General features: G+C 36.9%; 1 protein-coding gene across 2 annotated transcripts; it reads left to right on the top strand.

Moving 5' to 3' along the window:
• Positions 1–1,520: 1,520 nt before the first annotated feature.
• LOC106822177 (gastric triacylglycerol lipase-like) lies at positions 1,521–15,321 on the top strand. 2 transcript variants are annotated; one of them, XM_014827233.3, is made up of 9 exons: positions 1,521–1,625; positions 1,797–1,914; positions 2,846–2,945; positions 4,051–4,160; positions 8,036–8,172; positions 9,768–9,914; positions 11,770–11,841; positions 12,275–12,346; positions 15,085–15,321. In XM_014827233.3, the coding sequence occupies exons 1-9, from the start codon at positions 1,521–1,523 to the stop codon at positions 15,319–15,321; spliced, it is 1,098 nt and encodes a 365-aa protein (XP_014682719.3). The 2 variants fall into 2 exon arrangements, with proteins under 2 accessions (XP_014682719.3, XP_014682718.3); XM_014827232.3 differs by having other exon boundaries at positions 2,747–2,945.
• Positions 15,322–15,610: the final 289 nt, after the last annotated feature.

Raw genomic sequence — 15,610 nt, 5'->3', positions numbered from 1 at the left:
CATGTTGCTCTCAAAAGGCCTTGTAAAATTTCATACACCTACAAATAGCATTTATGTGACTATTTCATTCAACTTTGCCATCATTATAAATTATCAAACTTTGATAGGTGGAATATGTTAGAACAGTATAGTTTTAATTTGCATTTCATTAATTCAAAATTCAATTGAGAATATTTGTAAATGTTGTAAAATCTAAAGGTTTTAGACTACTTTTCTTTCTATGAAAAGCTCTTTCATGTATTATATCCATTTCTATGGATTTGTTGGTCTTTTTCTTACTGATTTATAAAAGCTAATTGGATATTAAGGAAATTAATCTTTTGTCATAAGAGTTCCAGATAATTTATGGTTAACATATTTTCTCAACTTTTCAAAAAATGGATTATAAAAGCCTAACAGTTTTGTTAATTATATGAAATATTAATCATTTATACATTAGCACTAATTCAGTGTACTTGAAATTATCATTACGTTACCTAAGAAGTGGGCTGCTACTTCTTACCTACAACATATGCGTGGGTTGATTTTAAAAATTGCTAGAATCTTTTTCAAATCATGATATTAATTTTCCTTTTTGTTGTTAAATATTTTTTTTAAAAGATATTGTACCATCCAATACATTTTCAATTTCCATTTACTGAGGCCTACCTAAGCAATTTTAATTAGGTAACATCTCAGCAAAAATTTAATACACAATAATGTTCCTGAAATTATATTCACACATTACGCTAGTTATAGCATTTTGAGAAAATGGTGGTAGCTTTTTTTGAAGAAGAAGAAGATTAGCGCTGAGCTAACATCTGCTGCTAATCCTCCTCTTTTTTGCTGGGGAAGACTGGCCCTGGGCTAACATTCGTGCCTATCTTCCTCTACTTTATACGTGGGACACCTGCCACAACATGGCTTGACAAGCAGTGCATAGGTCCACACAAGGATCTGAACCAGCGGACCCAGGGGCTGCCGAGGCAGAACATGTGAACATAACCGCTGCGCCACCAGCCCGGCCCCGGTGGTAGCTTTTACATCCATGTAATTAAGTCAAATTGATGAATATTTATGAAGTAACTATTACAAAGAATATTAAAGATATAATGATAGATTTAAATGCACATTATATCGAGATTGAATCAAGAAGAGTCAAATGACTACACAACGCCACCACCATCCCACTTTGGGCTCTAACAGAGAGTTAGCAAAAGTATTAAACATGAGGGGTGATAAGAATGTGATGTTATCCTAGACAATTAGAAGACTTTTTTTTTCAATTAAGCTTCATTCAATATGACTTGAAGACCAAATGGGAAATGTTCTTAAATAAAAGGAATAAGAGTGAAAACACGTTAGACCTTCAAATGCCTGTGCTAACATTCACATGTCCCAGATTAACGCCCAACAGAACATAATCAAACCTAAGCACATCTCTACTTTGCATGAAGGTAAAATAAGCACAAAATAAGAGTATTATGAAAGTGTACTGGGTTAACCATGGCACGGGTTATTCTGTTTCAGGAGGGACCAAAATGTGGTTGTTATTAACAGTAGCAAGTTTGATATCCGCACTTGGAACTACACATGGCTTCCTTGGAAAATTAAACTCTGAAAGCCCTGAAGTGACTATGAATATTGTAAGTTACCAGGGGGAAAAACCTATTAAACTGAGAGATATTACCATGATTTAGAATAATAGGGCGTTTAAGCTTTTACATGACAAATTAAAAATCGTTAACAATATCTAATTACTAGACATTTAAAATGTCAACTAAAACTTAAAGTTTTGGTTTTTCATGCATCATCAGAGTCAGATGATCTGCTATTGGGCATACCCAAGTGAAGAATATGAAGTTGTGACTGAAGATGGTTATATGCTTGGGATCAACAGAATTCCTTATGGGAAGAAAAATTCAGAGAATAGAGGTATAACCTCTTCCCCTCCTTCCATTCTCCCCTTTTCTCTTTCCCTCTTTCCCTTTCCCTCTTTTTCCTCTTGCCTTCTCTCTCTTTTTCTCTCTTCATCTCCTCCTTGTTTTTTCCCTCCCCTTGTTCCTCCTTCCGTTTCTTCCTAAGGACTTAATGAGTCTTGCTTACTCTGGGAATGCAGCAATAATGAAGCCATATCTCAAACATTCAAGGAGATCACCATCAAATCAATAAGATGAATAAATAAACAGAGGACGATAATAATGTGTGATATAATAATAATGCTGGAACTGTGCACAGGATATTAAACTGGAAGTCCTGACTAAGGTACTTAACCCAGGTAGAAGAAGTCAGGGAAAGCTTGCTCTCAGTCCTAGAGGATCAGGAGGAATCAGCCAGGTTGTGTGTTACAGAGGGGAGAATGGGGAGGCAAAGAGAGGCTCATTTCCTCAACAGCTGAAGGTTACTTTTTTACTAGTGCTATTAACAATTTATCTTTTCCTCAGTGTACAAAAATTGTGAAGTACAAAAGAAGTAGAATTAAGCAAGACCAACCATAACTTGGCCATTTAAATTAACGTCATGCTGTATTTCCTTAGAATATAATTTTGTCAATAACGTTTTGAAGTATCACAGATTTAAAGTGTACAACTTGATAAATTTTGTCATCTGAGACACCATCACCACAATAAGATAATATGTTCAAAATATTCAACCCAATCAAGCAAATGTATTCAAATCTAGTTATGTGGAAGCTTGTTTCTATCTTCACATTTTTCCTAGAACAAAGAATGAATTTATAAAGGTTTTAAACAATTTTCTTCTTTAGGCCAGAGACCTGTTGTGTTTTTGCAGCATGGTTTGCTAGGATCAGCCTCAAACTGGATTTCCAACCTGCCCAACAATAGCCTGGGCTTCCTTCTGGCAGATGCTGATTATGATGTGTGGCTGGGGAACAGCAGAGGAAATACCTGGGCCAGGAGAAATATATACTATTCACCAGATTCAGTTGAATTCTGGGCTTTCAGGTAAAGAAAAGGGGCAATGAAAAATGGGCAATTAGAAATAAACATTGAGTTTAAAAATCACAGGGATTCTTGCGTGGGTATTGCAATCCAGTCCCATTTTAATGTATTACACTCCAAGTAGTAAGAGAAGGAAAACATTTTTATTCTAATCCTTTCTTGGATTCTTCCACATCCCTCATTCCCAGGATAGCTTTTCCTCCAAACTTTCTGTGATCTCAGTACCCATTTATAGGAGATTCCCTGAACATGCTTTTACAAATAGAATGAACAAAATGACTGAAGCAATGAAATTCACTGCCCCTAGCAGATTCTGAAAGGCATATCCATATGGATTCAAGAGCATGTTAAGGCCCAGTTAGAGGTTTAAGAGCAGGAACTTGCGTCATCAATAATATCAAAGTGTTGGGGGGAGGAATAATTCAGACACCACGAAGAGATTATCAAAGATTTTCTATCACTGGCCCTCTTGTGCCTATTCCTGGAAATTCCTAATGGAAGTGGAGAACGGAAGAGGATTTGTCTGATGTTGCTGAAGCACAAAATTGCTCTGAGGGTTCAGAACTGAGAAGAAGCCCATGTGTCCCCAGTGTAGTGAGGAAAAGGGAGAGTGACAAGAGAGGAGACTAGAGAGGCTGCTGATTGCCAGATAGTGAGGGCCTTTTGAGCTCATTCTAAATCTAAGGAGAAGCCACTGAGAAGTTTTCAACAGAGGGAATGGCATAATCCTATTTTCGTTTTCAAAAAATCATTCTGGCTGACTTGTGAAGATTAAAATAGAGAGGGGTATGGGTTCTTAAATGGCAGTGGAACACTGCATACAAATGATTATTAATCTGATATTCAGTTTCAGGGATAGAAATAGTCTCCAGCTACAGATACTATCTTGTTTGGTTTAAATTACCACTGTAATGCTGTGCCTCAGAAATGATGTCAGTTGTTTATAAGAAGCCATCCCAAAGAGCACCTGACACTCACTAATGGTCTACATACAGCAATGCTTACAGAATCTAGTGTTTCATTTCTCAAAGGGAGCCTTAGCTACAAATATGTTTGACTTTTAGAAATCATAGCAAAGAAAGGTATTCAGTTATTTTTTTTCTTGTAGCTTTGATGAAATGGCTAAATATGACCTCCCATCTACAATCAACTTCATTTTAAAGAAAACTGGACAAGAGAAGCTACACTATGTTGGCCATTCTCAGGCTACCTCCATTGGTAGGTAAAAGGAGTCAAGGAAAGTAGCTTAGTTTATATAGACCCCTTTCCAGATGTTATGTCGGCATGCTGGTCATCATGATAATTGCTCTCCACTCATTACATAATATAATGCCTACAGAAACCCAACAGTATAGGGACAATTATTATTTCTGTTGTATATGTGGAGAAACCCAGCAGGGAGTAAACAATTTGTGTGAGGTAACATAACTATTACAAATAGTGTGGCTCAGATACCAGCTCAGGCACTCTGACCCCCAAGCCCATGCTCCGAAACATTACACCAATGGACTCTGGAAAATTTAATCCATTCACTCAACCACATTGATGGGGCACCTACAATGTGTCTGAAGAATACAGCAATAAATAAAATAGATCAAAATCCCTGTCTTCCAACTACTTATACTCTAGTGGGAGGAGGCAGAGAAAATAAAAAACATTAAAAAATAAAATATAGACTATGTTAGACAATGGTAATGCTCTGGAGAGAATAATAAATCAGGGAGGGATATTGGGGAGCCTGAGACAAGTACACAGCAATTTTAGATGGAGAACACCACCAAACACCCTAAGTAAAGACATGAACAAGGTCAGGGAGCAAGCCACGTGCATACCTGGAAGCCTGATGTTCCAGGATGAGGGAAAAACAACTGCAAAGCATCTGAGGCTAGAGAACATCTAGCATGTTCAAGGAATAGCATGAGGCTATTCATTGTGTAGATGAATTAAATGAGAGAGAGGAAAAGAGCCAGGGATAAGATCAGGAAAGGGGTTGAGGAGGACAGACTGTCCAGGACTTTTTGGCAGTTGTAGGGATTTCAGCTTTTACTCGGAGGTAGATGTGGAGGTAACAATACGTGGTTAGGTTCTAGATGTATTTTTAAGATATATTTTGGAGGTGGAACCAAGAATATTTACTTCCATATTGGACAAGGTGTGCAAGAGGAAGACAGGGGTCAAGCATGATGCCAATATTTGTGGCCTGAGCACCTGGAGTAATGGATATGCCATTAACCAAGATGGGAAAGACTGTGAGAAGAGCCAGTGTGGGAGGGAGGACAGGAGCTCAGTTTTGGACCTGCTTTGTGCTAAAAGTGCCTATTGGAGATTCAAATAGAAGGGTCAAGAAGTCAATTATAGATAGAAATCTGAATTTATGGGGGTAGACTGGGCTGAAAATTCAAAATGTGAGTCATCAGTACATAAGACAGGATGTAATAACCAAAGGAGTGAGTTCAGACAGAAAAGAGGAGTCCAAGGACTAAGCCCTAGGCCTCTCTTAACTTAGAAGATGACGAGGAATCAGATAAAGAAACTGGGAAATAATGGTTACGGTGGCCTAAGGGAAGCCAGGAGTGTCTCATGTCCTAGAGGTCAAGTGAAGAAAGGTGTTCTAAGAAGAATGTGGTCAGCGGTGGAACAGGCTACTGACAAATCATCTAAAATGAAGTCTGAGAACTGACTATTGGATTTGGTGGCCTAAAAGTTACAGGGGACCTTAATAATAGCAACTTTGATGGAGAGATTGGCATGAAAGCATAATCCAGTAAGTTCAAGAGAGAATAAGAGAAAGCTGTAAAGGGCAGAAATAGGGTGGACTCAGAAGGGGAAAATAGGGAACATATGGGAGAAATAATAATATGTTTTTAATGCCAATCCTCACTCTCAGCTGCTGATCATACTTCTTACTACAATTGTAAGCAATCAGAATCTCCATCTATGGGCACATATACAGGGAAGTGCATGAAACTGGTGGTGGGAGTCTTCCTCCTGCTTGTTCATCCTAAAGCACGGATCTCACTTATAGAATCTTAGACAGAGAAAAACGTCAGTGAGGTAGAGCTTCCCAATGTTCTTATCATTGTTTCAGTTTCCCAAGAAGATGAAGATTAGCAATCAGGATGTTTTGTAGGAAGGTACTCTTAGGGGAAAGGGTAAAAAGGCAGGACTAGGCAGAGGGAGAAGTTGTACTTTGATGCAATTCCCAAAAGGCCTCAGCCAACTCTATGAGATGGCTCTTCAGAGTCTTTTTGAGTGGGGCTGGGTGGCTGAGCCTTTTTACGCACTTAAATGTAGACTGCCCCAGGAAGAGGGTATAACATGGGGCTCTCTTGAGCAAAAGCAAAATTAGAGAGGACTCATAGCTAGGAGTCATCAGCCACAACCTTCCCTTCAGCTGGGGTTGAATAAATGCCTCCAACTTGAAGGGGGATCTGGGCAGTGCAGCATAGCAAAAATAAGACATGGTCAACAATTGACTCAAAATCCTTTGTTAAAAAGCAGAAAATTTTCTAGATTACTAAAATTTACTCCTTTAATTTCCAAAAATATAGAAAATTTTAACCATTTTGAATGGAAATCTGCATCAACTTATGGCACACTCCCCTGACTTTTTAATTAGCACCTATTGAACATAGTTTAATGTTTTTCTGTTATCTAGTAGTATAAAATTATTGCATTGAAATGCAATGAAACAATTTCCTTAGGATTTATTGAAGTGAGTAGAACTGCTGGTCCTCACACCAAATAACTCTAACCTACCACTTTTTTGAGTTTATTGAGTTTTTAACATTTCCATTCTTCTTTCTCACTAGCGGACAATTTGTCATTCCTGTCACCATACTCATAAAATTCTGAAGTTGTTTCTGCCTTCGAATTTACAGCTTCCAAATTCTGTACGCTGAGAAGTTAGATAAGTATCCTTGTTAGAATTATACCTAAAATAGGATTAAATTTAATCTGAGGAAGCAAGTTTATTCAATGAAGCCACCTATCCTGATAGCGCGTGGACCTGTTGATACCCACTCAGGCTCCTCTTGTGTGATTCTTACTTACTCTGGGTGATCTGCTGGCTGTAATCTGCTGAGTTGAGCAACCAGATAAAAAATCCCTTAATAAGCACAGTGCTTCTGGAAAAACCATTCTTGCTCAAACAGAATCAGGCTTTACATTATATAAGTGAGGTAGTTGTCTAAATCTGATAGGTTTTTTTTTTGTGAGCCTTTCTTGAGTCTCCTTGATATGTCGTTACTAACAGAAGGGAAGAGATTGTCCTATGTAGTTTGATTGTACTTAACTTATTTAAGTTGTTAAATCAAATTACCCTATTTAAATTAACTCATTTAGTTAATGTAATAACTATTTGATTACTTCCAGTGTACTAATATGCTACTATTCATAAAAACATTTAAACAGATAGGGTCTGAGTAGACTTACTGCAGGTAGATGTTTGAATTATCTTGGCTACTCATTTGTCAAGCATTTACTATGTGCCAAGTGCCCTGGTAAGTACTTTATATGACTAACTTTCCTTAGTTCCTAAAGAGCCTAATGAAGGACTCATTTTATCCCAATACTTCAGATGAGGAAATTGAGGCTCTTAGAGTTTAAGCGACTTGTCCAAAGTCACAAAACTAGTGAACCACAGAGCCAGGACTCAAATCTCATTTGGTCAGATTTCAAACTTGTGCTTTTAACCTTTCCAATTGTATACCCTTCTTATATTAAATAATAATTATTTCATTGTGAGGAGATGAATTTGGATCCTCAAAACCTACGTGTAGTATAAATAACTTTTTTTTGTCACCATATGATTATCCGAAAGGAGGCCTATTTTCTAAAGTCAGATACAAGAGTTTATTGTGGCATTTTTAAAGTTCTAGCCTCAGGTTCCCATAAAGAAGCTATGAAAATAAAACAGCTTTACTAAAATCTAATCACTTTGAACATGCAGAGGTTGGCAGCCTCTCAGGTTGTCTGGATGGTGCTCTCAGAGGGCCCAAAATAATGTCACATTTGTGACACACAGACACGTGTGCATGTGCATACTCACACACACACACACGCACACCCGGTTCCGTGTTGTTCTGTTTCAGGTTTTATCACCTTTTGCACCAATCCCAAGCTGGCTAAAAGAATCAAAGCCTTTTATGCATTAGCTCCAGTTGCCACTGTGAAGTATATGAAAAGCCTGTTAAACAAGCTTACACTTATTCCTCCATTCCTCTTCAAGGTATGTGATTCTCTTTAACTCAATCTAAGATATCAAATTGCCCATGGATTTCAAAGTGATGGAAATAGAAGAAAAACACCTGATGGACAATGATTATATCGCAAAATGGAAGTGTGCATATTTATGTTATTTCGTGAGTAACACTGATCATATTTGAATCCCCATTACAGCCTGTAAGATCCCCACTTATTTCTTTGTTCTAGGTTACTTCCTGTGTGTTAGCAATGCCTGGGAGTGTTTTTGCTCCTTTGTAGATGCTTTATTTACTGAACACTTCACACAGCTATGTGATTCCACCCCTGGAGCAGGGAAGAGGAAATAGAAACAAAATAGAATAGTCAAATATGAAACCTAAACTACCTGGGCTGAGAAAACTGGGAAGAGGAAGGATAGGAAAGAAAGTGAAGGGAAGAGAATAGGAAAAAGAGAAAAGGAATGGTCGAGTGAGATAATGACTTTGAGACGCCTCATCAAAAATTCTTGCTTTTCCAAGCCTTTTCCTAAGAACTCCTTCTTCTTTAAACGGGGATTTCATGGAGCAGGAGCATAGATTTCACTAAACTATAAATATTAAGTGTCTTGTACAGTAAGTATCCATGGTAGGGAATTAATAATCATTACTTTTTCCAATGCTTAATCACTGACTTTTCACGTCTCTGGAAACCAACACTTACACACACACAACACTTACACAGCTTCTTTTAGAACAGTTTAGCCTCAGGCTATAAAAGATAATCATGCTATTTCCTTCTATGGTTTTGTACTATTCATTTCTTTTCACTCTGAATTAACGTGTCTAAATTCTAGGAAACTTTATCTACAGTCAAACTATATTTGCAAAGTTTTTATTCAACATGTAAAATTTTGTGATGACCCTGAGTATATTTACTGTCTGCATTGATTCAGAACTGATTTCCTTCTTGTCTTCAGATTTTCTGATAGGCAATGCATAGAATGGATAAAAAAAGAGAAAAAAATTATTAAACTTCAAATCATAAGCTTGAGTCAGGCTTCTAGCTATAATCCAGTTGCAATTAGACCAAGACCCTGACTATTTATTAGTCTCACATTTTCTCGTGTATAAAATGGAGATAACAAAATGTCTACCTTCCTCAAGAAGAGCTGGGGCAAATCCTTTCAACTATTAAACTACATAGATTCATTGTCTTTCTAAAGGCTTTGCCGAAAATATGGCTCAGAGTCTCCATTTCCCTTTCTGATCTTTTCACAATTTATTCCTGAAATCATGTATCTTGGCACTTTATTATGACTTTCTGCCATGTTGTTTCACAATTTTGTTCCTTAATTCTTATTATCTCAACTAGACTGTAACTTTTTGTGTCTTATACTTCTTATCAGCAGCCAACACAGTTCTCAGTGCAACAATCAATACCCAACATTGCTATCTGCCCTGTCCATTCCACAACTTCATCGTGGGAATTAAATGAGACAAAGTATTTGAAATTCCTAAAACAACGTATAGAAATATGAAAATATCATCAGCCTAATCACACCTGTACAAACAGGTTAGATAAATTGAGTGTTTTCTGCAACTTTATTTTTAGAAAGCCTCTAATGATGACTTTATTTTTCAGATTATATTTGGTAACACAATATTCTCCCCACACAACTTTTTTGATGAATTTCTTGCTACTAAAGTGTGCTCCCATGAGATGTTGAATCTCCTCTGCACCAATGCCTTATTTATCTTTTGTGGATTCAACTATAAGAACTTGAACATTGTTTGTATGCATTGAAATTTCTATTCTGGATATTTTGAGCAAAATTTTTGATTCATTCTCCTGTAATCACTTAGAAATGGTACTTTATAGGAACTAGGAGTAGCTTCAAAATTGTCTCCAGGATATGCAGATAAGCCCCAAAGAAATCACAAATCATTGCTCCCATCTTTGTCCCCTCCAGATCCCTTCCATCAACCAATTGCCTCTTAAAGTAAAAAATATGTACACAAAAATGACAATTATTACTCACTTCTGACCACCTAAATAATTGGAGTGACATTTAAATTCTGTGAGATGAGAACTTGAACCATGTATTTTGGAAGGTTCCTCAGTAGGAAAAAAATGGCTAGGCACTGAATAAACATTCTGATAAATTTTCTAATGCTGATAGTAATTCCTATAAATTTTATAAAACTTATTTCAGAGTAACTATTTATGTAAGATCTTGTCCACACTCTTTTCTGCTATTACACCTGCTTTGCATTGAGTTGGGGTTTTAAAATGTATATGACAAAATGTGGCATCATAAAATACTTAGGAATATGGATTCAGATTCAGAGCCTAAATTCAAATCCTATCCTTAGAACTGACTTAAACCCCTCTGTGTTAATGTCCTTATCTACAAAATAGGATATTGCGAAGATTAAATGAGCCAATATATGTAAAGCATATAGAACATAGTACAAAGCATGTAGTTCATAGTATATGTTTTTCTACTAATACTGTTATACAGTGACAACTACCCTCACCCAAATTTTCACTTTAGTTATATACCTTTGAACTACTAAGAAAATCAAGATCACTGATAAGAAGGTATAATGCTACCTATAGGTTACTCAGTAAACAATGTTTATGGAGGCACTACTAAGTGTTATAGCCACTGGGAACATAGCAGTGAAAAAGACAGATATGGCTCCAGACCTCATGGAAATCAAGAACAGTCAGTTCTCTTTCTCAGTGCTAGTGATCATTCCTGTGGATATTTTAAAATATATATGAGCAAAGGAACTTTCCTTACTCTCCATTTTGAGTGGTAAATAAGAACCTCCTTTTTCTCTCTTGGAAAGGAGTTTATATCCATGGTTCTGGGAATGTTTGTCATTCCATATGTGGAGTATGACAGAGCAGTCGATCTTTATCGCATTAAGCAAAGACAGTACAGATTACTGTATCCCATCAATAAGAGCTTTATAAGAAAAATAATAATAAAAAGCAGACAAAAGGAAATTAGATATTTCATGTTCTGCATGATAATTATGTGGAGAGACACTTCAGTCCCCTATGAAGATGTTCAATTTGTTTGGCTCTATCCAAGACCCTCTATACAGTGTCATTAAGACCCACTATGAACAAGTCTATACAACCTGAAAAAAGGGGTTTCAGTTTGTTGTCTGGGGTCTGATCGAGGTGGATTAGGGTCCTGATAAGACGGCAGGATAGCACTACAGTTGGTAAATATACTATATATAAAATTTCATCCACTGCCCTCTGGCACTGGGTAGAGAAGAGTAAAAAGCTGAGAATTTGAACCCAGAAACCTAGATTAAAGTCTCTGGTCCCCCCCGTTACTATCTGTGTAACATTGGACATTTATCTAAACTTCTTTGGGCCCAAATTCCCATTTTGATAAAATGGCAATGATAAACTCTCCTCAAGTGGCTACAAATTAAACAAATTAGCCCATGCAGTTGTACTTTGCAAGCTTGGAAGCGATGTACAACTTTGTTGCTCATATCCTTCCAGTAAATGCTTCCCTTGAACAAGTGACCCAGATCAGAAAAACTTAAATATTCACTGTTTTTGAGAAACTGAACATATGTGTAAGTATGTGTGTAGACACATGTTTGCTTTCTAGAGTCACTTGGATGTGTATCTATCACATAATCCAGCAGGAACTTCAGTTCAAAACATCCTCCACTGGACCCAGGCATCATTCCTCAAAATGCTGTTAAAATTTATTTTGTGGGCCTTAACTCTTCCACTTTATGTAGAGCTCATTCTTAAAATATTCTGTCCAATGTTCCTGGCAGAGAATTTTTTCTGGCATGTGACTACAAGCTGAAAATAACTGTCAGTCCATGTGAATGAAAATCTTATGAAAACTAGCACTTTAGGTAGCAAAGAAATGAATGATTTTTACGACTTGGAATGCATGAACAGTTATTTCAAGTAAAGCTGCATTTAAACTTGCATAAATACCTTGTCCTGGATGATTAATAGTCTTTATTTTTGGAAGGAGAAAAAATGATTTTTAATCATTGTTTAAATTGAAAATAAACTACTTGAAAATGTTTGAATTTTATTTTTCATACAGTAAGGAGAGTTTTTATTTCCTTGTGTTCTTAATTTCTCTACATTAGGCTGCTAAGTCTGGAAAATTCCAAGGTTTTGACTGGGGAAGCCCAGTTCAGAACATGATGCACTATAATCAGGTAAGCTTCTTAAAGTTGAAATTATTCACATTTTGAAAGGCAAAGATATAAAAAGTTGAAGATGAAATTACTGTAACTGTGCATATATTTTCCAAAGGAATGTTCGTGCCCAGACCTAGCCTTAAGGAAATTATAAAGTAGATGAGTATTTCCTCGGAATCCCTTCATCATGTCAGACATCACCCCAGTCCCCCATTCTCCCACTGTGCACTCATGCTGCGGTGTCTGTGCACATTGAAGCTGCCCTCAAAGTACCACACCACTACTACACCGCTAGAGAAACTGTGTAGAATTTATCACCCCTTACCACATTGGACAGACCTGCTCTGGATCCCAGACTCCCAGGATACTGTTCTTTCTAAACTGCACTTAATATGTAATAAACCAACAATTCTAACTCTGTTCATGAGATAGAGCTAGAGTCTCTGGTCTTCTTAAACGATAGCCTTTTCCTTGTGGACAACCAGAGAAGTGATTCTACCACATTCCCAGATATAAGAGGAGGATGGTGTGCTTGCTGACCAAAGTTGGAAATACGTTTCAGCAGAAAGGGGCCTTGTAGCCTAGACAGATGTATAGAGCACTCCTCCTTCTTGTTGTAGCACAAAGAACCCAGGCTTTGGAGTCCATCCTATCTGGGATCGATATGAGTTCAGACAATAATTTCTTCATCTGACCACTCAGATTCCAGGAGTTATTAAAAATATTTAATGAGATAATGTCTATAAGGCCTTATCTCAGGGTAAACCCACAGATTATCGCTAGCTAAATTTGAGCAAGGGAGGTACCCTGCATTTTTTTTTAATCCTCTCCCATTCCTCTTTGCCCCACCCCAAATTTTTCCACCCAAGTAGTAGCTGAAAAACCTATTAATTTGCATCTGCTCCCATGACTCAATATTTAGAAGGGTTTTATATCTCTTCACCACAATATCCTATCTGTAGAGAATATATTCCCCCATATTTACATCTTTGATTTCTTTAAAGAGGTTTTCAGAACAACATCAGATTAAACATTTGTTGAAAACATTATTTTCCCCAACCTACACCTCCTCAAACCATAAAACACAGAGTCTCTTTGAATCTACCTTTCTACTGGGCTCTAATATCAGTAATCAGAGGATTCCATCTTGGAGGACCTGCAATACCAAATCCCAAGTCCACCCTCCCTCCAACGAAGCCAATAACGGCTCACGGTGGTCTTCTACTAACTGAGGCAGTGACACTAACTTAAGATCCAGAAGCTAGCATCTAGGAAACTCTTTGAACATGGAAAATAAGTACAGGAAAGTAGGTTTAGGATTATGGATATTCTCCACACTTTTCCTTTTTCTCCAGTATATAAAGGACTATAATAAAGTATTAAAATACTATGGGAAATTGCATACAATAAAATATTTTCCTATGGCAAGTTGGCTATTACCTAAGGTGAGAATAGAGAAAGTTTTAGCATATTGGATTATTGTTCTTGACAATATGACCTAAAAAACTAACAAAATTCTCCAAGGACCGTGGGAAAATTAGCAGTGATTCTCTTATTCCCTTATCTTGCTATATAAACCTCCTTAAAAACCTATGTGCCAATGGTAATTTTCTAGAAATAGGAAATGAGGCTGACGATAGCTGTTCTCAGAATTTGAACCAATATTTAGTAAAACAAAGTAAGTATTCAACAAACACAGCTCCTTAAGTGAACTGACTGACCTATTGATTAACCATGCTGGGAAGTCAATACAAAGCCAAAATAAAAGACTCAGGAAATTTTGAGGAGATTGTACTTTAGAGTGTTTGGGTAGAAACAATCTATTAAACTTAGAATCCAATCAAATCCACTTCCTCTAGTTTGAGTTAAAATCTAAGTTTTTAATTTGTCAGAATTGTTATCTCCAGCCTTCCTATTCAAAGCATGGTGTAGGACCAGCAGCATCAATATCACGTGGGAAAGCAGAATCTAGGCTCTTCCCTCAAAAGTACTAAATCAGAATAGTGGTCTTGGCAAGATCTCCAGGTGATTCACAGGCCCTCTTTAGTCTAAGAAACACTGATCTAAAATGTATTGCATCCACTTTGCTCTGTGGATAGAGGTGACTTTCTCTGAGCAATCACTGTTTAGGACTTACTTATGAAACTAGATCATGCCATTTGTGACAACATGGATGGATCCAGAGTGCATTATGCTAAGTGAAATAAGTCCAACAAAGAAAGACAGATACTGTATGGTCTCACTTATATGTGGAATCTAAAAATAAACAAAGAAATGAGAGAAAACCCACAAAGCTCATAGAAACAGAAAACATATTGGTGGTTGCCAGGGGCAAGGGGTGGAGTGTGGACAAAATGGGTGAGGGTGGTCAAAAGGTGTGAACTTCCAGGTAGAAAACAAATAAGTCCTGAGGATGTAATGGACAGCGTGGTGACTATAGTTAACAGTACTGTATTATATATTTGAAAGTTGCCATGAGAGTGGATCTTAAAAGTTCTCATCAACAGAAAAATATTTTGTAACTATTTATAGTGATGAATGCTAACTAGACGTTGTGGTGATCATTCTTTCAATATAAACATATAACAAATCATTATGTTGTACACCTGAAACCAACATAGTGTTATATGTCAATTATATCTGAATGAAAACAATCTAGGTCAGTTAGTGTTATATAATCTACCTAGGGAATAAGTTTTGAGGTTTAAAGTGCAGTTACCTATGAAAGCTGAGGTTCTCTCTCTCTTGTGTTTTAGCCTACACCTCCCAACTATAATTTGACAGACATGAGAGTGTCACTTGCAGTCTGGAGCGGTGGCAATGACCGGTTGGCTGACCCTCAAGATGTTGACCTCTTGCTTCCAAAACTCTCTAATCTCACCTACCACAAGAAGATTCCTTCTTACAATCACTTGGACTTTATCTGGGCAACGGATGCCCCTCAAGAAGTTTACAATGAAATTATTTCTATGATGAAAGAAGATAAAAAATAATTATGGATTTAAAGAATTATCCATTTATTTTTCCAAAATGCTTTCTTCTCTCACACAGTTTCCTGTAATGTTTGAGATGCAGTGCTTCTTTCTGTAGTTTTGACTTTAGAAGTATATTAGCATCAACAAACTTCTCGTTTGTCGTTTTGAATTTAAAAGAATTTTTAAAAATTTGATTTTCACTTAAAAATGTATCTAGAAACACTTGAAAGACCACATTCCTGGAGAGATGAAACTTCTCTTCCAATCTTCCCATTGTTTATCTTCTAAACTCAACAAAGATTATGAC

Source organism: Equus asinus, chromosome 2, assembly GCF_041296235.1.
Source record: "Equus asinus isolate D_3611 breed Donkey chromosome 2, EquAss-T2T_v2, whole genome shotgun sequence".
Taxonomy (NCBI): domain Eukaryota; kingdom Metazoa; phylum Chordata; class Mammalia; order Perissodactyla; family Equidae; genus Equus; species Equus asinus.
This window is presented reverse-complemented; position numbering and strand designations above follow the sequence as displayed.